Source organism: Trichosurus vulpecula, chromosome 1 (genome assembly GCF_011100635.1).
Source record: "Trichosurus vulpecula isolate mTriVul1 chromosome 1, mTriVul1.pri, whole genome shotgun sequence".
In the NCBI taxonomy this organism is placed as follows: domain Eukaryota; kingdom Metazoa; phylum Chordata; class Mammalia; order Diprotodontia; family Phalangeridae; genus Trichosurus; species Trichosurus vulpecula.
Window position 1 is genome coordinate 468,190,020 of NC_050573.1, and position 24,752 is coordinate 468,214,771.

Sequence of the window (24,752 nt, forward strand, 5' to 3'; positions counted from 1 at the left end):
AAGAATCCTTCAGACAAATGTATGTGTCTTTTTAAAAAATCTAAGTTGGTTGACGAATTCCCTGTGCATCCAGGGTCTTTTTAGTCAGACCCCAATTTTCTTCTGTATTGTAATTCTCTCTGTCTTTACAATTTCATTGACAGCATCTCTGCTCTGGAAGCCTGACTTCCTCTGCAGAATGGGAAGCAATCTTCTCTTTTACAAATTCTTTGAAATCCAATCTCCCCAAATTTAGGATGTATGTCAGATTATGCCTAGCTTTTTTCTTTGATGAAATGGTAATTTCTGCCTAAGGCTCTTGTCATTTCTACCCTATCCTCCCATAATCAATTCCTCTTTGCTGGTCACTATCAGACCTAGAATTGAAGTTCCTTTCAATGGCTCCTCTACCTTTTAAAGGATGAAATAATTTCTCAAAATAAGAAATTATTAGTTGTTCTACTTTTAGCTGGGAGTTTGAGTAGTTATATAATTAATAACTTATAACTAAAGCCTCTCATCACTTTATGTTATGTTCTCATGCCAGGCTTGTGATTTGTTTCCTAAATACATCATCTATTTTCTCTTTCTGTCCCAGTGGTCTGAAGTATACTCCCTTGACAACATTGTCTTCTACTTACTTTCTGTGTTATTATTCACACTTGGCTGCAATCTTCTCCCTCTTCCCCAATCCCTGATCCTGTTTTTCCTCACTTGAGTATACATATTCTTTATATATGATATTATTTCTTCCCATCCACGTTTTCTCTTCCCTTATCCTGTTTCTTTTGAATAAGGCACACAAGCCAAAAGTTAGTCCCACCAAACATCAGTGATAACTACTGATACCAAATTTGTCTCCTTGAATTAGGAACCCTATTGTTATATATATTTATATATTTGTGTATAGATATTTTACTGAGGGCTCCTTTTAGTTTTTATTTCCTGTAAATTTCTGCATATGGTTACAAAAAGAATGGCTCCCATATAAATTTGCCAAAGATTTCAAAAAAGGCAAATGCAGCAGCAAAGTGGATCTAACACTCAACTTAAAGTCAAGGCTACCTTAGCTAAAATTTAGCCTCTGATACTCATTTACTTAAGCCTCTATGACAGGCAGTTTTTCCTCATGGAAAACAGGAATATCGCTTGTAGTACTTACCTCTCAGAATTCTGATGAGGGTGTGATAATATATATGAAGCATTTTTCAATATTTAAACTGCTAAATAAATGTCAGTTCTGGTTGTTAAAGCTAATAATAACAGTTAATATAGTTACATAACACACTGAAGTTTACAAAGTGTTTTAACACACACACAGATACATTTAGATACATACTTTTTTAGATAAATGCATCACACACGTAACACACATGTACAAATGAAATAAAACAAAACAGATTCTTATCCAAGCAAAATCTTCTTAAACTCACCAGATTGTCTAAATTATTCTACTTTACCATTATGTTGTGGTTATCAATTACTTCTCAAAATAGGCAATATTTGGTTTATACAAGAAATTTGTTGCAATAATATCTGTTAAAAATGAACATGGATCTTTATTTCAATAACATTGGTGGCTCAAATTCAGGGAATGCTCTAGTAAAAAAAGCAAAGTAGTGTTTTTAGAATGTGTCAAAAAGAATAATTTTTTTAAGGTTTATCTTGCTGGTTAATGTAAATGAATTAAAGTGACACTCCACTGAGCAAGTATTTACTAAACAACTATAATATACAAGATACTGGGAATACAAAAATAAAAATGATACAAGTCCCTGTCCTCAAGGAGCTCACAATAGAAGAAAAACACTTTTTTATACTATTTGTAATTCTGGGTTCTCAAGTAGTTCCCAGAAAAATAAGGTTCCTAATAATAGGGGTAAATGCAAATGGAAAGCATATATAAGAATTTTGCAAAAGCAGCTGTTCAGAGAGATGAAAATGAACATTTCCATATTAATAGGACAGAGAACTTTTTTCATCACTGGCATAAATGTCTCCAGAACTTAAACAGAAAGAATCCTGGAGGAAAAAATGGCTTTCAATTCTTAATAGAGAATGTTGTTTCCAGATTTAATGATCTTTCCTGAAGAATTGGAAATTTAGCATTATTATTTGTAGATGGTCTAAGCACTAAACTGTGTTTAGGGAAAAAAAAAAGTATCTCCTGGGAAAAGAAATTATTTTGAACCACTTAGTAATTGTATTAACCTCTTAACAGCCCCTTAGTATTCATACATAATTTTATAACACTAGGAGTATATTCCAGATAATTAAGACTTTCTCTTTACTATTCTTAACAGATAATTACAGATTGTTGTGGGAAGAATAATACTGCCTTATTTTCAACTCCAGTTAGTTATTTCTTTTAGAGACTTGTTCTGTTACCATTAGACTGTCAACATTACATGATGAGCTCCTTGAAACGAGGCAGTTTTTTGCCTTTGTGTCCCCAGCATTTGGCACAATGCCAGATATGTAATAGGTGTTTAATAAATGTCTGTGGATTTGATTTATGCATATGATTTATAATTCCAAAGAATCTGGACTCTAAGGATGCCTAAAGTTTGAACTGAGAAGCAGTAAATAAGTATGTGAAGTTATCTCTCTTCAGACCTTTTACCTATGATTACATATTCCTTTTCACTTCAAAAAAGAGTTAAGTCGGGGCAGCTGGGTGAGTAGAGCCCCAGCCCTGGAGTCAGGAGGACCTGAGTTCAAATTTGACCTCAGACACTTGACACACTAGCTGTGTGACCTTGGGCAAGTCACTTAACCCCCAAATGCTCTGCCTTCCTCCTTCCAAAAAGAAAAAAAAAGAGTTAAGCCTACTTCTCTGAACTGGTTGGTGTTTTGAGAAATAAAAGCATACATTCTTAGTGCCATCTATACCTGGTAGATTGTTGTATGAAATGATTTAATGCATGTCAAGTCAAAAAGCATTTATTTAGCACTCCACTAGGAAATGCAAAAACTCTGGCCCTCAAGAAGTTTACAACTTAAAAAAGTCAATAAGCATTTATTAAATGCCTACTGTATGCTAGGCATTGTGCTAAGCACTAGGGATACAAAGAAAAGCACAGGACAGTCTTTGATCTCAAGGAGCTCCCAGTGTAAGGAGGAGAGGGAAGAAGAGATGAAAGCAAACAACTATGTACAAATGATACAGCCCGGAGAATCTGGAGATAATATTTGAGGACAGTCAAAAGCATTAAGAGAACTAGGAAACACTTCATGTAGAATATAGATATGGTATGTGGAAGTGCTGTCTATCCACAAGATGCTACATAAAGGTAACCTACTTATCATTATTAAGGAAGTATGATGTGGTGGAAAATACACTGGATTAGCAGTAAGAGGACCAAAATTTAAATTCTGACTATGTTACTGATACTTGTGTAACTTTAAGCAAATCACTTATATACATACATAGAGATGGACATACACACATATAAATATAATATAAATGTGCAGCACCTAAAAGTCATCTACTGTCAGTGCTAAATAAGTCACTGAGATAATTTATGGGTTATTCGAACCAAAGATGGAAAAAAGAAGAGGACAAAGGGATATCATCTAGGAAGGAAAGGAAGCCTTAAGGATTTATTTTTATCTCCATTGCTTGATTCAGGCCTGTAGTTAATTATGCCTTTAAAGTACATAAGGAACGAAGGAATGGCAGTAGGCAGGAAGCACTTTTAGGGTCTAAGGCATAGGTGCTGGTTTCAAGTGGGCTGAAATTGCCTGCTAATTTGGAACACTATATAATTTGTTTTTTCAAACCCCAAGACCTCTACCCATCCCCAAATAACTTGAAATGGATAATCAGCAAAGCATTTCTAAATGCTTTGCTAGTTTTTTGAAGGAAAAGAAAACTTTTTTTATACTCTTATGGATTCTCTCAACTCTTGTATGAAGCATAGCTTTATTAATATTCAGAATCACCTGTTTGACCTGAGATCTAATCTTTGGAGATCACTGAGCTCTTCTGAAAAACATTTATTTAAAACTTGTTAGTCTGGCTGCATCTCTGCATGTCCTTGTAATTGTATGTGTCATATTTATTTGCTTACCTGTGTTCAACCTTCTTTTAAAATGAGTTTTCTTTAAAAAAAAAAGAGCAACTACCAACAATAGGGCATTGGGGGAGGGAAAGGAGAAGGTCACTGAGCCACTTTAACTGCACTAAAGGTTACTGTAGCATTATGTCCCGAATTAAAACAAATTAACAATGAAATATAAGCAGGGTAAACCTATTCCCTTAAAAATACAGGGTTAATCTACTGGGACTTTAAATGTATTTAGCATGACAATTAAAATTGCCTCTTATAATCCTGTTATTTAGTGTAATCATTCCATCTAGGATTCAAGTCCACCCTAGGACACCACATGGCTGCATAATCAGTCATTACTTACAGATGGAGATGTGTATTTCACAATTCATCTAAAATACAAAGTACCAGAGTTTAAACCAATTTCTTAACATCCCTTAGGATATTTTACCTACCCACTGTTTATAATAGTATATGTATCTGTAATAGTGCAGCTCAGTGGATAAAGAGATGGCCTTGGGAGTCAGAGAAGACCTGAATTCAAGTACCAACTCTGATATATACTGGCTGTGTTGCCTTGGGTAAGTCACTCAACCTGTCGGTGCTCCGGAAAACTTGTTAAGACAAGAGTTGAGTAAGCAATATTGACTTACACTGGTAGAAGGATTTTCCACACCCAGAATTCCCTATACCAATTAAATCATAGATCTGAACAAAAATCTCCAAGGAAACTACATCTTCAAGTCACATGTCATTGTTCGACACAAGTTCTATGTGGACAGTTTTGGATAATTATTTCTTCAATACTTCAAGGATTCTGGAACCCTGGGTCACTTCTATATAACCATGAAACAATGGGCTAGGATTTTGGCAGAAAATACTCTATTATGAATTTTTTTTTTTGCCTTTTTGAATGGATGTGTTAAAAGAGGAATGGTGGGGAGGGTGACTGCACCAAGTCCTAGGCTGATGGTGAATCATCATGGCATGCAGGTGACCCTGGCCTCTTCAAGTGTATGTCAGTGGATCATAAGCTCTGGCAGGTTCTACAATGTTGGAAAGACTTTGAGTGCAGTCCTTATAACAAAATGTGCCTATTTTCCTAAGATGTATCTTAAGGTCAGAGAGGATTATCACCTATAGGCTGACCATGTGGTGATGAATTCTTTGGCCATGGCAACTCATAAAACCAAGAACATTACAAAATGATCGATGTTCACATGCAGTCATAAGGTGGCTAAAAAAGGGGGCAAAAAGGTGCTAACAATCGTATAGCTTCTGGACTATCTGTAAATATAAACTTGGCTTTTGATCTCCCTGCTTTAAGTCTTTCCCCATTACAATCCATGCTCCACTCAACCATCAAACTGATCTTCCTAAAGTGCAAGTCTGACCATGTTACTCCTCTTTCATTAAACTCCAGTGGTTCCCTATCACCTCTGTAATCACTTATAAAATCTGTTTGGCATTTAAATCCTTTCATAACTTGGCCCCTTCCTACCTTTCTAATCTTCTTACACCTTACTCCCCTTCATGTACTCAGTGATACAATGACACTGACCTCCTTGCTGTTCCTCCCAAATACAGCAGTCCATTTCCCAATTCTAGTCATTTTCACTGGCTACCTCCCCATGCCTGCAATGCTTTCCATCCTCATCACCACCTCCCATCTTCTCTGGCTCCCCTTAAGTCTCAGCTAAAGTTCCACCTTCTGCAAGAAGCCTTTCCCAGTCCTCCTTAATCTTCATGCTTTCCTTGTGAGAGGATTCCCAATTTATCTTGTATATTGCTTGTTTGCATGTAATACTTGTTTACATACTGTCTTTCTCCATTAGACTACAAGTTTCCTGAGAATAGGCATTATTTTATCTTTTTGCCTTTCTTTGTATCCGCAGAGCTTGGCAAAGTGCCTGGCACATAGTGGGATATCAGGTACTTAACTAAAAGCTAACTGAGTTGACTGACTGTGACTCTAAATGCAAGATATTTATCCAATGACTCAGTGGTCATACTAGAGAAAATAAATTGTATCAATATTGCCATTCTTGCTATAAATGAAACTAGAAGACAGAAAGAAACTGCAGCTAGATGATGGGATAGAGCACAGGTTCTTCTTAGAGAGGCAAATAAAGGAACTGACAAAGGTAATTTTATTGTGCAGCCAAAGGTAACCAGTTGTAAAATTCATGGACATTTGGATAGCTCTTATATAGCCTCCAGGAAAAGTATATGCAAAAAGACCACTAGGTAAGTAACTGTAGCTAATGCACTGACCTAACAAATTAAATCAAAATATACTTTGATACTTGGTGCCTCCAATGCATATATAAAAACAGGCAAGAATGGCAAAAAACAAACGGGAAAAGTAATTAGGCTAAAGACTTGTAAACTACACAGAAGCCTCCTGATAAGAAGTCACAAACAACTTTCTCCGAAATAAATAAATAAATGAATGAATGAACAAACAAGCGAATAAATAAATAAATAAATGGATGAATGAATGAATAAATAAATAAATAAATGGAAGGAGATGGGCAGGGTGAGTACCAAATACTACTACTATTGCTACGACCAATAGCTAGCATTTTGTTATACAGCCCTATGTGCCAGGCATTGTGCTAAGCACTACACAATCATTTTCCCATTTGATACTCACAACAATCCTGGGTGGTAGGTTCTGTTATTATCCCCATGTTACAGTTGAGGAGACTGAGGCAAACAGAGGTTAAGTCACTTGCCCAAAGTCATACAGCTAGTAAATGTCTGATCCCTCTGTACTTAATGATTATTTTTAATAAAGGGAGAAAAAAAAATTTGATTCAGTAGGGCTAAGTGCCAGCTTAAAAGGTTTTCCACCAACAAGGTGTTACCCATGTAAGTAAAATAATACCAGATTCCTTTAAGGCCAAGATGTCCGATCATTTAAATCAGGCAAGGTGTAAAAGATAACAACATTGGCTTGTCAAAGGAGTTTGCCATGGTCACAAGAGTAAATCTTGTGCAGAGTCTAAATCCGAGATCCCCTATAGACCATGAAGTGTACCAGATATTGCTGTGGACAGATGTTATCATTTTGGTTGCTAGAACCTGGCAGTCTCCTAAATGAGATCCATAATAACTCAAAATAATTTTGGCCTAACTATTCACAAAGAAAAATACAAATAAAGGAAGAAAATCTATTGTACAAACTATTATATATTCAGTTGTATAGAACCCAGAGTTCATCCATTTATCTTGTACAAACACTAAAAAATGTATAATGGGCTGGGCCCAGAAGTGAATGGGAGCAGGGAAGTAGATTAGATTGCCTCTGCAAGGCTCTAAAGCTCCCAAGTTCCTCTCTGAAACAAAGGCCTATATTTTTAATACCAATATTCTTCCACTGATACAGTATGACTACAGAACATGGAATACTAGCCTCTAAAAAATGAAGTTGAGGATCACTGCCCAAAGGGCATCAGAGAGGTCCATGATGGGCATGATCAAGCTGTAACACATTATAAATGCAGAATTATACAGAAAAGAGAATTGTATAAATTTTAACTCACTATATTATTATTATATAATTATATATAATGTATATATAATTGTATCTGTTCAATTATGTATGGTGATATGTCACTACATTATTATTATATATTACTTCTTACTATAAATGAAACCATAAGACAGAAATTTCAGTTAAATAAAAGAATGACACACAGGCTCTTCTAAGAGAAGCAAATAAAGGAATTGGCAGAGATGGTTTTCCTGTGTAGCCAAAGGCAACAAGACATAAAATTTCATGAGATATCTGGTTATCTGTTACAGAGCGCCCATGATAAGCCTGCACAAAAAGATAAGAAAAGTATTATAGAGAGTGTCTCCAAAGCAGCGTGTGACTCAAAAAGAAGAAGGGCTAGTCAAATGGTGAAAAGGAGAGATAAGTGACTTTGGGCCTCATCAGTATCCCTACAATGTCAAGAGAACATGAAGAAGGCCCCTAAAGCACTGGGTGGATCCTCTGCAGCAATGACTATATGGGAGGATCTAGATAAGAACTGTTCTGTATGGAATGGCATGGGTGGGCTGCTATCTGCATCACTGGAGGGAATATTACACTAATAAGATTCTAGATTCATTGGAGTAATTAGACTTCTGTTTGTAACTATTGTGAAAAAGTTGTATCTGTAGATCCTAGTATAATACTACCTATATTTTCTAACATGGTAATCATTGATAGGTATAACCCACATAAAAATTATTAAGGATCCCAAAGAGCTTTTAAGATTGTAAAAGAGTCCTGAGATCAAAAAGTTTGAGAACTACTGCTCTAGACAAACTGGCCTTCACAACTGTCATATGAAAATATTGAGTGAGACTTTAAATAGCATCTTGTTTTTGAGGAAGCGTAGTGTTAAAGAACATTAACTTAGGAAAATAACCTAGGTCATACTCAAGTCAGTCCATCAGTAAACATTTATTAAGTGCTTACTATGTGCCAGGCATGGTGCTAAGCGCTGGGGATACAAAAAGAAGCAAAGGACGGTAGATCTTTCTTTCATTCTCACTGCCATCATCCTAGCACATTATCATCCATCTACCTGGACTATTACACGAGCCTCAGAACTGGTTTCCCCATTCCAATCTATATTTCATACCATTGCCAGATTAATTTTCATCATGTACAAATCTGGTAACATTATCCATTTTTCAAAAACCTTCAATGGAGACAGATGGTTAAAGATTGACATCGAGGGCCCTCCACAAACTGACACTACTCTACCACTGCACCTTTCTCTCCCATTTCTCTAGGGTGTACACTCCCCACTCACTCTTTATGGTAAATAGCCCAGTGATTCTCAAAGTGTGGTCCAAAAGTGGGTCTGTGACGTCAAAATTATTTTTATTAATACTACTAAGATATATTTTCTAATATGGTAATCGTTGATAGGTATAACAAACATAAAAATTATTAAGGACCCCAAAGAGTTTTTAAGAGTGTAAAAAAAGTCCACTGCTCTAGACAAACTGGCTTTCACTATCCCTCTTCATAATACACCCTTATTCTTTTCTGCTTCCATGACTTTGCTCAGAGTATTTGCCTTTCCTTTGAATACCTGCCTTCCCCTTCCCCTCCACCTACCACTCTATTTCCTAAACTAAGCCTGTTAAAATTCTTCAAGACTCTATCAAACGTTATTAAAAATCTTCCTTGATCTTCCTTCCAGTCAGAAATTCTTTCCTTATTTAAACCTTGAACCTTGCGTAGTAGTTTGTTTATACCTTTTGTATGCACAAATTATCTCTATTCTATATTATGGTGACTTAACTGTGAATCATTTTCTAAGTTTCTGAATTGAATTTGTTGCTAACAAATGCAAGAGTAAAATAAATGCACACATGCATGAAATCTAAGAATATTATTAACTCTGGTTAACTCTTGTAAAATGATACTATGACATTGACTATAATGAACTAAGGAGAACTTTAAAAAATTGTTAAAGTGACCTAAGAAGTATAGGCATGGTCTAAACTAATGAGAGGCCAACAGTTCCTCCTTCCTGGTATAGACAGACATTCATTCTATCTTCACATTCTCCATATCCTGTAAGTTGTCTGCATGCACTGACTTAACTTTCCAACCTTTACTCATTCCTCAACTCTTTGTAATCTAGCTTTTGACCTCATCACTCAAATGAAACTATTCTCTCCAAAGTTACCAATGACATTAATTTACCAATTCTCATCTTTTCTTAGTCCTACATGGTTGGTCACTCTCCTAGTTTTTCATGACACTATTCTCTCCCACCTCATTCTCCCCACCACATCCCCAACAGGTGGAAGTGAAGTGAAGACCGCTTCATCTTGGTTTTCTTCGCTCGTTCATCATGTATATCACATTTCCTAACTGTGGGTGTTCCACAAGGTTCTGTATTGGGTCCTCTTTTTTCCTTTCCCCCTATATCTTCTCTCTCAGTAATTTCATTAGCTCCCATAAGTTTAGCTATCATATCTCTATGCAAATGACTCCGAGATTTATACCTAGCCCTAGCTTCCCTCTGATCTTTAGTCCCACTTACCAATTGGATATTTCAAACTGCAAGTACCAGAGACATCTTAAACTCAACACATCCAAAATAGAACTCATGAACTTTCCCTCAAATCCCTCTCCCTCCTCCTGACTTCCTTATTTCTGCAGAAGGTACCACCCATCCTTCCAGGTTCATAACTTTGGCACTCTTTGGCATTCTCACTCTTCCTCATTCCACATATCTAATCAAGTGTCAATTATGGCTATTTCTACCTTTACAACAGCTCTTACATTTGACCTTGACCCCATCACTCTATTCACAGAACTACAACTTCGTTCAGGCCCTCGTCTCCTTTCATTTAGATTACTGTAAGAGCCTCCTAACTGGTCTCCCTGCCTCAAATCTCTCCTATTTTAGTCCACCCTACAATGCTGCCAAATAAGTTTCCTTATGCACAGACCACATGACTTTCCTACTAAAAATCAACCTAAGTGGCTTCCTATCTCCTCCTTGATCAAATTAAAACCTCTTATATAGCTTTTAAAGCCCAATGCAACCTGGCTCCAACCTATATTTCTAGCCTTCATGGATATTACTGCTCCTCTCACACTCTGATCCAAACAAACAGGGCCTTCCCTTTGTTCTTCACTCAAAACATGCTCTCTCTCATCTCTGTGTTTATGTACTGGTTGCCTCAAATGTATTCTCTTCTTACCTAACCCTCATAGGTAGCTTCCCTTAAGATTCAGATTAAATGTCATCTTCCGCATGAAATCATTTCTGACTCCCCTGCAAATGCTATTGCTCCCTCCACCAAACTACTTTGCATTGTGTATATATATGCAAACATACATATGTATTTATTCACTTTATATTTATGCTGTACATCAGGGCTGTCCAACCTTAGGTTTTCATTGAAACAAGAGACAATATACTTTGATTTGCCATTTTAGTGAGAGCTCTGTGGTAGCTCAGCTTCGTTGACTAAAGCATTTATGTAAATTTCTATGCTCATAGGCGGGCCACATTTTGGACAGCCCTGCTGTATATATTTTTAGATGTATGTTGTGTATTTTTTTTGTCTTCCTCATTAGAATGTAAGCTCTTTGCAGGTAGGGATTGTTTCATTCCTTGTATTTGTAGTCTAGCACAATGCCTGGCATATGCTAGGCACTTAATAAATACTTATTGATGGATTGTATTAAGCCTTCTCACTCACATCCAAAGATCAGAAAAATCAGATATTTATTACAAAAAAAAAACAAACAACTAAACACCTCTAGAATACAAATTGCTGGGAGTGCCCATGTTACATACACTTTTGGCATCTAAAGGAACTGTGTTCTACACTTTAATAAGCTTATGAGGAAATGAACATGAAATCGAGAGGCTTAGCATATTACCAATGCAGTCCTTTGAATTAAACAATTTTAGCATGCCAATACAATAGTTCAAATAGAGTTCTAACAAAAAATAACTATCTTTATTGTTCAATAATATTTGTCTCTAAAAAGAAACTTAACAGTCACTGTAAAAAACTTTAGATATGAGTATTCTGAGTACGGGTTTGAGAACTTGTACAAAGATGATTTGTTTAATAAATCAGAATGTGAATACTGCATTTTTTCGAGAAGTTCATAAAGAGTTCCTGACATATATCAGTTTTAGAAAATAGAATTCCCTATTCTCATTGGAACATTTCCTGTTTTTCCTTATTGGAGCACAGTGCTTTATAAATAGGACAATCTAATTATGTGGCTTTTTAAAAAAAGAGAATGTTAAAACCTATTCACACTTTGTATACTTTAAAATATATCTGCAGGAACTATAGTATAGAAGACTAGAGAATGAAGTTATTCAGAATTTTCACTAATTTAATTAAAATGAATTAGATAAACCATAGTTTGCTTGACATTTCAGTTTGCACATATTGGGAGGAAAATTTAAATGTGAACATTTTTAGACACAAAAGCGAAATATACTTAAGAGCTAAACTGAAAGTTCATTTGTACAAAATGGAAAATGCTGGCCTCCTAAAGACATTACTGAAAAACAATGGCATGATAGGCAACAGGGAAAATCTGTATCAGGAAGGATTCAGCACAGGTCTCAGCAGGTAAAACTGAAGAGGTAAGCATTCAGTTTTAAGATGCCACTGGAATTTCAACAACATGTCAATTCATCTTTGAATAAGCCTATAAACTAAACAGGCATGACAATTAATGGAGATTTTAAACCAAGGCTAACACCTGAAGAATGTAACATTGTTAAATAATACTGCCGAATCCCTTCAAGGAAGAGGTATGAATATCTCAGAAATGTCTCAACTACTTTACTGAAAATTTCCTTCAGAAGAAAAACACAGGAAGGAAATATAAATTTATGGAAACCATCAAGTTTTTAAGTCTTATCTACATAGCATGGCATAGTAGATAGCCATACATGTAGTCAAAAAGACCTAGGTTCAACTCTTGTTCCTGTTATATATCTCTGTGTCCTTGGACAAGTCACTTAAATTTTCAGTGGCACAGGCTGAGTTCATAAAGAATAAATTCTAATTCTTCATTACTGGAGAATATTTTCAAACTGGGAATTTTCTATACTGATGAAATGAGGGGTGAGAACCCCTCTTTCACCATCAAACATGAAAACTTCATAAGCAGATATTCCTTTAGGAAGGTTTATACTAGTTTATTTTATTACCAGAGTCTCTAAGATAAAAATAAAATGCAAGAGACTCACATTTATTGTTTCACAAATTTGCTGTGGGTTTTGCTAACCAAAGCTATCCTCCCAGCAATGAATCTATTTTTACTGAGCCCCAAGTAGTACAGAGAGCTCTGCAAAAGGGAGGAAGGGGTGGGTGGGTACATGTTACTAAACATTTCTGAATTCACATTGTTACCAGTTGAACTAGTTAAAGTGTGTGGAGGGGTGGGAGGTGGGGGGAGGTAGAAGGGGTGGGGAGTAAAAGGGGAAAGGTAGTGTGTGCTCCGAATGAGTTAAGATGGAAAGTCAGATCCACCTGTTTGTGGATCTTCCTAATCCTTAACTTTCCAATCCTCACAACCAAGGAGAAAAGTTCTGAAAGGGAGCTGGAATGACTCCAAAGATAAACTCTGTAATTCTGCCCAGCGCCTGAAGGTAGCCAGTGTTTCACAGAGAGTCAAACTCCTTCACAATGCCTGAGTTACTAGTGCTTAAATTAAACTATAAGGACTAATTTGGAATGCTACAAACCTCAGCCTTCCCCCATCCCCCCAGGGTCAGGCCAGTCTGGGTGACTGGCTTGGTATCTCCCTAACCAATTGTGTCTCCTCCCCAGCTGGGAGGAGAGAGGAAAAGAGAAAATGTATGAAGAGGCCTGAGGTATGGTCATGTGTCTGCAAAGGAGGGACAAGTATATTAGGCTCTGACTCTCATATTATTCTCTCATCTCCTCCCTATTGTGCTGGTGAAAATCCTCAGAAAGTCTAGAATTTTATCCCTATGAAAGCTAAGGACTTCCTATATATGCCCTGGGATAGTTAAAGAATGCCATAAAGATTCACATATTAAAAAGAAATTCTTCTAAGCCAATGAACGATATTAAAGAGCCCCAGATTCATTGTCAAAGAACCAGGGTTTGAATTCTGCTTATGCTTACTACCTTGTGCGACCTTTGGTTCTCACATCTGTAAAATGAGGGAGTTGGACCATATCTAAGGTCCTTTTCAAGCTCTAAACTCCTTGATTGTAAATAAACCAAAATCCCTTATACTTTCTAAACTACTACATTATCATTATGCAATGGGGCCTAGCAATACAACGCCTCTTCCAGAGCAAAATCCAATCTATAAAGCTGCTTTATCTTACATCTCATTTGTGGGGTGTCAGTTATAGAAATGCCAAAGAGACTTCATTATAAGGCTCCTACGTACATGGCTCAGCCCTAACATGTGAAGATTTTTACTAAAGAGGAATATAAAAATCTGTTATAACACAGATTTAGGGGGAAAAGAGGGGGAGGTTCTTACAACTTATTTCTTGAGAACTGGTTTCAATGGTTGGCATGCTATTCCTTGATCCCTGGAATTATTAAAATTATAAAAAGGTATATAGAGCTTTTATTTTTCAAACTAAAAAATAAAACAAAAACAAAAACACATTCCCTTTATGAAGCTAAAAAAAGGCAACGGAAGTAATAATATGTACAAGGATCACCAAACAGATAATTTTCTCCTCCTTTTCCTCTTTTGTAAGAAAATCAACTTCGGGAAATGTATGTATATTAAAAAACACATAACATAACCAATGCTTAAGACAGACATATAAAGGAGATTTTAATTTGTGTGAAATGTACACAGAAATGCACTTTTCCATAAAATTAATATTATTTATATTTGACTTCTTTAGTGTACACACACACACACACACACACACACACACACACACACTTCATCAGTTTTAATTATCGGTTTCTCTTTAATGAATATCCTATGTCTGGAGCTTCTGTCATTATTATTTACGTAGCTAAGTGAAGCAATAAACTAAACATAGAAAACTTCGCTATATTCTTTAAACCTGCTACTACTATGTACAAGAAAATCTTAATTTTCCATTCGTACATTATAGTTATATAATTTAAATAAATTCTGAAATTTTGCCATACTACACTTAATACTAATGGCAATTAGAGAGCTATAAGTTGTTTATAATTGTTTTTAATTCCTTAGGGTAAAGCAAAGAATCATAGTATCTTGTGATGCAGAACAGCTCTTTCTCACTGTAAGAGCCACCTTCTACAACATTTCTGGAAAGTGGTCGGTCAGCCAACCTCTGCTTGAATAATTCCAGTGACAGGGATCTCACTAATTAAAAATGAAACTCATTCCATTTCATACATCTCCAAATGCTAACAAGTTCTTCCAATATTTAATTATGATAAACTGGTATTTTTTCCATTTAAAAACAGTGATATTTATGTTTTCCTAATAATTGTTAATTTCTTAGGGTATCATCCAATGGATCTGGAATATGATATGATCAATTATACAGCCTATAAAAATAGCAAAAGTAATCCATGTCTTGCTTTATTAAAAATAATTTTAGTAATTTATGGTTGTTACATATATCTACTTTGTTACTTTACATTCACAAAGGACAAACAGCCTAAATGCTTATCAAACCAAACCATGAGCAAAGGATACCTAGTACCCTTAGCTATCACTGATTATAAGAGGAACAGGTGAAAAAAACAGATAAGAAATTTAAACATAATAGGTAAAATTTAAAAAAAAAACGCTTTCCTGAAAAATTATGAAAGAAAAAGAATACTCACCCCTTGGAGTCCTTGAAACTGAATTGAAGGTCTGGCAGGAGTTAAATTCTATATTAAAAAAAGGCAAAAAAAAAAAAAAAGCACATCGATTAGCTTAACCTGTGTTAGAGTAAGATAGTAACAATCTCTTAAAAACTTCAAATCCTTTGCAAACTTGGTAAGGATATGTATCACAAAAAATATTGTTATCTTACTTTTAACAGAATTATGAGACTAAGGGGACATGATAAAAGATATGGCATTGTTTGAATTATAAAACCTAAAAAAGTTTCCATTTTAAAATGTTTTTCTCCCTATACTCCCCATACTGACTGAATTTGTTGATAATATGCCATAAGAATATATATTCTTAATCAGTTTCTCAAGAATTTTAAGACTGTGGGGAAAAAAGAAACCAAAGAGAAATTCAGACATGTAGCTCACTGGTGTAAATTCAGTAACTAAAATGTTTCAGAACATTTGGTGAAGACTCTTTGGACCACCTCCTTTCCCATTTTATCAGGGATAAAACCAAGGGCAAAGTTAATATATGGGGTATTTAGGTCTCTTTCTTCCCAAGGGTCTAGTTCCAAAAGAACATATTTTCTGGTATAAGATTTTCAGTTTTATTATAAAACTTGTTTGCGTCCTTTATAATTTGAGTTGAATGTTTGGTCAGAAAGTAATTTTACTTTTAAATATGTAATTTTAAAAGATCTGTTTCATTCTTAAATATGATCTATCTTGGGGCTATTTTTGGTGGGGAGGAGATAAATGCATGTTCCAAAATTTTAGTTTTAAAAACATTTACTTTCCTTCCATTTTTTCTTTTACCTCCTCATATCTCCCAATCCGGTTGTAAATTCAAGGTCAGGAATTGAGTTTTAGTATCTAGGAGTATTCATTCATTCAACAAACACTGTTAAACACTAAGTTGGTTGAACCCGATCTGTGTTTGTTGAATTGAACATATCTACTCCATGAAGTGAACCTACACCTCATACTCAATGTAGAATAAAAATTCTGAAACAAGACTGAAGGATACTGAATACAATTTTTTGCTACAGTATTCACTCCTGGTACAGATAAAAATATACAAGTATACACAAACATTTCTATGTTCTTTCTCATGGCCAATTATTTGGTTATTTTTTTATTTACAATTTGTAAAGATTTTCTTTATACTGAACGAGGTCTTAGTAATATGGGAGTGACAGTCAACTAAGCAGACATAGGTAAATTAGCAGTGCATGTTTCAAAGGGATATTATCTTTATATAAAAACTAGGGGAAACACCTATCTATAATTCATGAAAATAGACAAAAATAAAGCTTTCTGGTAAAGTACTGCATGGCTAGGTACTATAATAATGATGATAATAAATAACATTTATATAGTGCTCACTCTGTGCCAGTCACTGTGTCAAGCATTTTACAATTATAATCTTGGCAGGTGTTATTATTATCCCCATTTTGCAAATGAAGAAACCGAGGCAAAAAGGGTAAATGATTTGCCCAGGGTCACGCAGCTAGTAAATGTCTAAGGTTGAAAATAAAAATATGAAAAAATATGAACATAATTACTACTTTAGGCTTATCAACAAAAACCAAACTTTTTAACAGGTAAATTCATTTGTTGGTTTGGGAGCTATGGGTGTAAAACTGCTAATTTCAGCTTATTCATCTGTCCATCCATTCAATTTCTCCTACTGTCTTTCACAGTTAAACAGCCAGAACTGAGGTGGTCTACCCCTGCCTGCCTCTGACTTCACCATTCCATCAGAACTTCTCTCTAAGGTCACCCAATGACCTTCATTTCTCATATTCTTAATCTTCCATGTAGAAAGATTATTACTTGTAATCTACACAAGTAGCTAGCTAGGTGGCTCAGTGCATAGGGTGCTGTATGACCCTAGACAAGTCACTTAACTTCTCAGCCTCAGTTTCTTCATCTGTAAAATGAGAATGATAATTATAGCACTTCTCTAACAAGGTTGTCATAAGGATCAAATGAGGTAACATGTAACTGCTTTGCAAACCTTAGGGCACTATATAAATGTTAGCTATTATTATTATTGTTATTAGGTACTCTTGACACAGATACCACTTTGTTTTTGAAACTGTCGTTTCCTGGCATTTGGCCCTACATCCTTATGTGGCTTTTCTTCTGTCTCTGCCTCTTCTTCTTTCTCTAGCCCTTAATTGTAGTTATCTCAGAACTGCCATCCCTGGTCCTCTCCTCCTCATTCTATATTTGTTCCATCAGGAAGCTCATTACTCTTACAGTTTTAGCTACTACCTTTAAATAACTTCCCCCAAATCTCCATCTTCATTCTGATTCTCTTACCTCTCTAATCTTATGACTCCAAATGCCTAAAAGACATCTCTGTAAGTACATGTCACTTTCTCCTTATATGAAATATTGAAAATTTACTTTCTTCCCTCCCACCCTTCATCAAAAGAGGACCCCCTTCTCTATTTCTACCAATGACAACTATAGGCGTCTTGGTCCCATAGACTCACGACTTCAGACTTATTTTTGGTCTTATTTAGGCCCAACACCGCACCAAGTACTATGAGAAATAAACAAATATAAGACATTATTCCCTGACCCTGAGTAGTTAATGATATAGAACAATAAGGTTATTAAACTGTGTACCAATTTAAAAATAGTAATTCTGAAACGGGAGAGAACAGAACAAGTGTGACAGGGTAGCTGGGGCAGGCTACAAGAAAGAAGAAGGGACTGAGCTGGTCTTTGAAGGATGGACAAAAGGGAGTGGAGGGAGTAGCATGAGTAAAATCAAGTCAAGAATGGGTATGATGTCTACAGGGGACAGGATGGGTACGATATCTACCAGAAAGAAACAAAGTTATGAATTGGGAGATAATGGCAAATAAATTGATAGGTAGAATGGAGGTGAAATTGTGGAAAGTTTTGAAACTTGGGTAGGAGAGTTTAGGTAATAGGTAATCATAGGTTATTGAATGGGGGATGCTTTCAGAAGATAAAACTGTATTGATAGACTGGATACTGGAAGAAATTGTTGATCATTTCGGATTACTGTTGCAGTGATCCAGGTGTGAGGATGATGGTTTGCACTAAGGGAGAAGCTGTGGTAATGAAGAAGGGTAACTGCTACCCATTACAAAGGGGGGAAATGAAGTATTATATTGGAAAAACTGGGTTCACAGGATCACATGTTTTAGAGTTGGAAGGGACCTCAACCCCTTCATTTCACAGATGAACTAGTCCCAGAAAGCTGAAGTGATTTGTTTTCCTCACCTTTTGTCCCAGGCTATTCTTCTTCACTAGAAGAGTTCTTGAACCCAATTGGTCAATCCACCTTTTATCACTCAATTTCCTCATGACTCAACTGAATATTTAGCCTTCTAAGAAAACTTCCCAGACTATACTCACCCCATGCTGATCACTTCTAGTTCCAGGACACTTAACCATAATCTTATGCTAAGCACTAGAGAAACAGATTGGTGAAGTGGAATAAGGCCAGGACATTAGAGTCAGAAGACTTAGAAATCTTTCCCATTTAACTTCTCTTATTTAACCTTAGTTCCTTCATATGAAAAATACTTAGAGTACTTAACTTACAGGGTGATTTTGAGAATCAAATTAGTGATAATGTAAGCCCCTAGAAGGCAGGTACTGTGTCTACTATTTCTATGGTTACCTAATATATTGTCCTCAAAACACACAGCAGTTGCTTAAAATATAGTTGCTGAATACATGAATTTTAGGGTTGTGAGCCAACAGAATGCTATGCCTAGAAATTTGTAAAAAAGGCAGTTATCTTTCCAGAATGGTTCGGTACAGAAATAGAAAGATGGAGAAAAGAGCCTTTTCATCATCATTTTGCTATTTTGATTCTAAAGAAAGATGACTTTTACATAATCATTACAATTTTTCTCTTGCGTAGTTAAAACACTTTGACATAGAAAAAACCTTTAAGAAGCACATCTCTGTCACTAAATATAATTCTAGTAATAAGTCTACTGTAATGGAACATACTTCTAAGGGATTGTATTCTCATTTTTCACTGAAAAATCGAAAATCTCACAACTAATAAAGGAGCCTTGCATATGAATTCAAGTACGCCAGAATAAAAGTTCTTTACTAAAAAGCTACAACAGAAAATGTCTACTACCAGAATGACTTAAAATAGCCCCAAATATTATATGGTTTTAAATTCTGATTCCAGACTCACATACAATCCTGAAGTGCAGCTCTTGCATATCATAAAAAATGCAACAGGAAGAGACAGGCAGAACACTCTATAGAACATTTTATATATCTAAAAGCTCTCCATACTGAAAGGACAGATATTAAGACTCATGAAGTCTTGAGAATGAACACCATTATAGTAAATTCTTCAGTTAAGAATATTTTTAGGTTTTTTGCCTAAATCTAAACAAACACGACTTGACTGTGAAGACAAAGAAAGACAAATTAATTTTATGCAGATTTAGTTGGCCAGAGAAGGAAATGGCATATTTCAAAATGATGATACCACAAAGGAGTTAGTTAAATGTTAACAAAGCATTTAAACTGTCAAACTACACCTAAATGTCTGTACCAAGTAATACTTTTAAAGGTAAAAGTAGTTTTGCAGGATTCAGCTTCTGAAAAAAAAATACTTATCTTACAGCTGTCTACAAATCAAACAAGAAACTGAATTACAAATTAGACCTAAGGAAACTCCTTTTGCCAAATGTTCCAGCTATGGGATAAATGAAATGTTATGGACTTGTTATTAATGTTCCTAAACTGTTCCTCAACCTCCTACAGTTAGGAGTGGGGAACACTGCTGGGGCGGGATGGGGGGGCCCACAAAAAGCCTACTTGGGAATCAGGAAGCCTTGAGTTCAAGTCCCACCTCTGACACATACTTGTACTAAGACAAGTCACTAAATTTCTTGGCGAGAAGGGGCTGATTTGCACTGATAGAGGGAGTTTCCTCAAAGGAAATCCCAGTGTAATCATAGGTCCAGCCCCATCCCACCTCATACAAAATTTAAAATATTTTAAGGTGTTAAACAGAAATAAAAGCATAGCTTTATCTTTCTACATGCCTAGCTCCAGAGAACTGAAAATGAGTATTAATCAATCAGCAAGTATTTATGAAGTTCCTACTATGTTCCACACAATGTGCTGGGTGCTGGGGATGCCAACACAAAAAATGAAACAACCCCAATAGGCAAAGAGCTTATATTTTAATGGAGGAGACAAGAATGTATAAAAATACGTATAGCATATATACATATAAAATACACAACGTATATTTACAAGGTATAGAGATAAGCAATATAATAGAAGGTGTATATATATATATACACATACAAGGTAGTTGGAGGGGGTACTAGCAGTTAGGTGAAATTAGGAAAGGCTTCATGTAGAAGATGGTCCTTAAACTATATCTTACAACAAGAGAAAGACTTTTTATGAAGGATAGGCAAGGAGAAAATATAGTGGCAGCATAGAGGTTGGAGATAGGAGTATTGTGACTGAGGAACAGAAGGCAAGGCCAGTTTGGCTTTTTAACTGTCAGGATAGGGAAGTATTATCTAATATAGATGGAAAAGTAGGGTGCCAAGGGATCAGATTGGGTAGGACTTTGAAAGCTAAACAGGAGCTTTTATTTGATCATAGAGGCAACAGGAAATCAATGGAGCTGACATAAGTAGGGGAGTCAAGTGGTAAGATCTGTGCTTAAGGAAAATCATCTTGGCAGAAGCGTGTAGGATGGACTAGAGTAGGGAGAGACTTGAGGCAAGGAGACTAATCCAGAGACTGTTGCAATAATGTAGCTAAGAGGTGGTACAGGCTTAAACTAAGGTGGGAGCTGTGTGAGTGGACAGAAGGGGTGACATGAAGAGCTAGAAACAGCCAGGTGTGGCAACTAATTGGATATGAAGGATGAAGTAGAGTGAGGAGCCTAGGATAATGATGAAGTTACTAACTGGACAAACTGGAAGGATGGTGCCTTTCAACAAAAATAGCAAAGGGGAAGGGAAAAGTCATGGAGTTCAGTTTTAGACAGGCTGAGGTTAAAATATCTTTGGGACATTCAGTTTGAAATGTCCAACAGGTAAATGGTAATGCGGGGCTGAAGCTCACGGAAAAAACCAGGGCCCTGTATCTGAAGCTGAGTCATCCACATGGAGATAGACGACGGTTAAAGTCACAGGAGCTGAGGGGCCAGTGGAGTGGCACATGGTGCATGTGAATGGTCTACAATGAATTATGAAGTACTGTAAATTAACAGGTCTTGTAAAGGGTGATTACCAAATAGATGTACAAGCAAAAAAGATTGGCTGGCTGATACAGCTACAGCAAGGGCACCTGATGGATCACCTCTGTTCTACTGGTAGCCTCTTTATGTCAAGAGAGAGGAAGGCCTCACTCAGCATGGCGGCTGAACTTCTGGGAGAGCACCAGCCCTGGACACTCTTGTCTCCCAACTCCAAGCATTTTTGTTGGAGTTTTCTCCCTTCTCACCTCTCTGGTTTAGCTTCTCCAGCTTCCACCAAGTCCCAGATAAAATCCTACCTTTTACAAGAAACCTTTCCTAATCTCTCTTAAGGCTGGTCCTTTCCTTGATTGCATCCACCCCACTTGTACATAGTTGTTTCCATGTTGTCTCTCCTATCAAACGGTGAACCCTTTGGGAGGAGGGGCTATCTTTAGCTTTTCTTTGTATCCCCTGCATTTAGCCCAGTGCCTGATACATAGTAGGTATTTAACAAATGCCTACTGACTGAATGTTCTCCTGGAAGGGCCACCCACAGCCATAAGATCACAAATCCATGGCTCTTAATAAATATTTGTTGATTAAGAACTGTCTAATTATAATCAAGCTTGACCCAGAGAAGACAGAGAGAAACCACTTCCCTCCTTTCTTTTCAGAGGTGCAGGACTGAGAGCATGGTGCATTGTAAATACTGTCAGACATGGCTGATGTGTTTTAATTGGTTTGCTGAGCTGTTCTGTTCCCTGCTCCTCCTCCATTCCTTTTCCTTCTTATAAGGGATAACTCTCTAGGGGTGGTAAGGGAGGAGGGATATATTTGTAAATGAAAGTGATATAAGAACAAAATATAGCCATAAAATGAAATGAACTGGCTGAAATGACCAATGCCAAAAATTAGTAATTAATAGGTTGGAAGACTTCTGGCCAAGATAGCTACCTGAATTGAGGTGGGCTACCCAGCTTTCCTATTTACTTCAGCAAAACCCTAAAATTCTCACTAGATTGTAAAATTGAACAAGAAAACCAAGGAGAAAGTACAGTACAGTAAGTGACTTCTTCCGTCCAGAAAGTACATATGAAATGTCAGGGGCACTACGGGCAACAGAAGGGACCATCAGCAAAGCTAGTGTCATAGACAAATAAGCCTGTAGCTTCCCAGCTGACCAGAGAAGGGCCAGAGATATGCATGTACTTAGGGATAGCCATAGGGCTTTTCTATCCAGAGGCAGCAAGAGAAGAGTGCTCTCCCACAAAGCCCCAGGGTTGCTGTAAACCTACCAAGTGGCCTTTGGTAGCCCTGAGGGGCAACAGTGAACACAACTCTGAGCAGGATGACCAAGAGATCCCTTATCACTCTGTCCTGACAGATCTCAGAAGGCCCTGAAGATTCAACGCTCTAAATCTCACAGATGAAGGGGGTGGGAAAGCTTAATCCAGGAAAGACGTTATCAGTCCAGGAACCCAGGTGACTGTGGGCAAGACTAAGCCAGGGTGACTGCCCCACCCAAAAAGCTATACAGTAGGCAGAGCCTGTTCCTGGCACAAAGCCCTAGTTTAGGAAATAAAGCTGGAGACATGAAAAAAACAAAGACACTGACCAGTATACAATTTTTAAAAAAGAGATCTCTCAAAAGGAGTGTCACTCGGTAATGACTGTAAGCCAAGACTTAAAGGAAAAAAAAAATGGATATTCCACAAGAACTACACAAATACTTAAAAGAAATGAATCAAGAGATTAAAAAAATGAAATAAAAGCTATGAAACAAAGAATTGGAAGAAGAATGCATGAATTTATGTCTCATACAGTCTCTTTAATCTATTCTAGTTTTCAGGGAGTCCATTACTTGGATAACAGTTAAGTTACTACTTTCTCTTTGTAAGTCAAGAGCAGAACAAAATCTTTGATCATAAAGAAGAAATTAAAATAGAAGAAGAAAAGCAACGAACTAGAATCCGAAGGGCTGTTTATCAGTTGGGGAATATCTGAACAAACTGATGAATTCAATGGAATATTATTGAGCCATAAGAAATGATGAAAGAGATGATTTCTGAGAATCATAGGTAGTATGAACCCATGCAAAGGGAAGTGAGCAGAACCAAGAGATTATGCAAGCATCACAACCGTAAACAAAAACAACTCAATTTAAGAACTCTCATCAATGCAATGATATCTCCAAAGGAACTATAGACAAACATGTTACCCATCGTCTGACACAGAGAGACATAACATTTAAGATGGCTACTATGTGGATTTGTTTTACTTGACTATTTGTTACAATGGGCTTTTCCCCCTCCTCTTAGAAATACTGATCCCCTAGCCCCCCAGGGTCCTTGAGACATTTTTTTCAAATGCACAGAGACCCAGAGGGATGTTCAGAAGGAAGCAAAGACACACAAGACAATTCTGAAAGTGGTATGTGGAATTTATCATATGCTTTAAAAAATATTCAAATGGTATAGAATGGAAATTCAAAGTTTAATATTCAATTATTTTTGTGCTGTATATAGAAATGCCCTTTTTTGGTATTTACATTCAAAATTTAAAAGCAGTTTTAAAAATTGGATTGATTTTAACTTTGAAGTTATCTAGTGCTACGTCCTACAGACCTATCCTTAACTCCAAGCTGTTCAATATTTTTATTAAAAACTTGGATGAAGGCAAAGATGTCATATATACTTATAAAAATGTGCAAAGGAAAAACAAGGCCAAAGTTCATATAATTTTGGACAAAGTAGAAAAGATACAAGACAAAAACATTTATTTGCTCATTTTATGAATTCTATTTTGTTTAGAGAAATTGGGTTAAAATACTGCCCCTCATGTTCTGTATTTATTAAATTGGTTTTTGATGACTAGCTAGAATAACTGGCTGAAATAAGATAAAAATTAATAAGAATAGATTCTGCATTTGGATTTTTAAAAACTGCACAGGTACAGGATAAAGAAAGCAAGGCTACAGTTGTTTCAGTATGTCTGACTCTCCATGACCCCATCTGGGAGTTTCCTTGACAAAGACACTAGAATGGTTTGCCATTTCCTTCTCCAGCTCACTTTACAGATGAGGAAACTGAGGCAAACAGGGTTAAGTGACTTGCCCAAGATCACACAGCTAGTAAGTATCTAAGGCCAAATTTGAACTCAGG

General features: G+C 36.3%; 1 protein-coding gene across 1 annotated transcript in view; it reads right to left on the bottom strand.

Moving 5' to 3' along the window:
* Nucleotides 1–24,752, bottom strand: part of ELL2 (elongation factor for RNA polymerase II 2) — a 95,044-nt gene that overhangs the window by 59,150 nt on the left and 11,142 nt on the right. Inside the window, exon 2 of the mRNA XM_036767975.1 lies at nt 15,366–15,413. Within this exon, the coding sequence (XP_036623870.1) occupies nt 15,366–15,413 (48 nt within the window). The remainder of the gene's footprint in view (nt 1–15,365; nt 15,414–24,752) is intronic.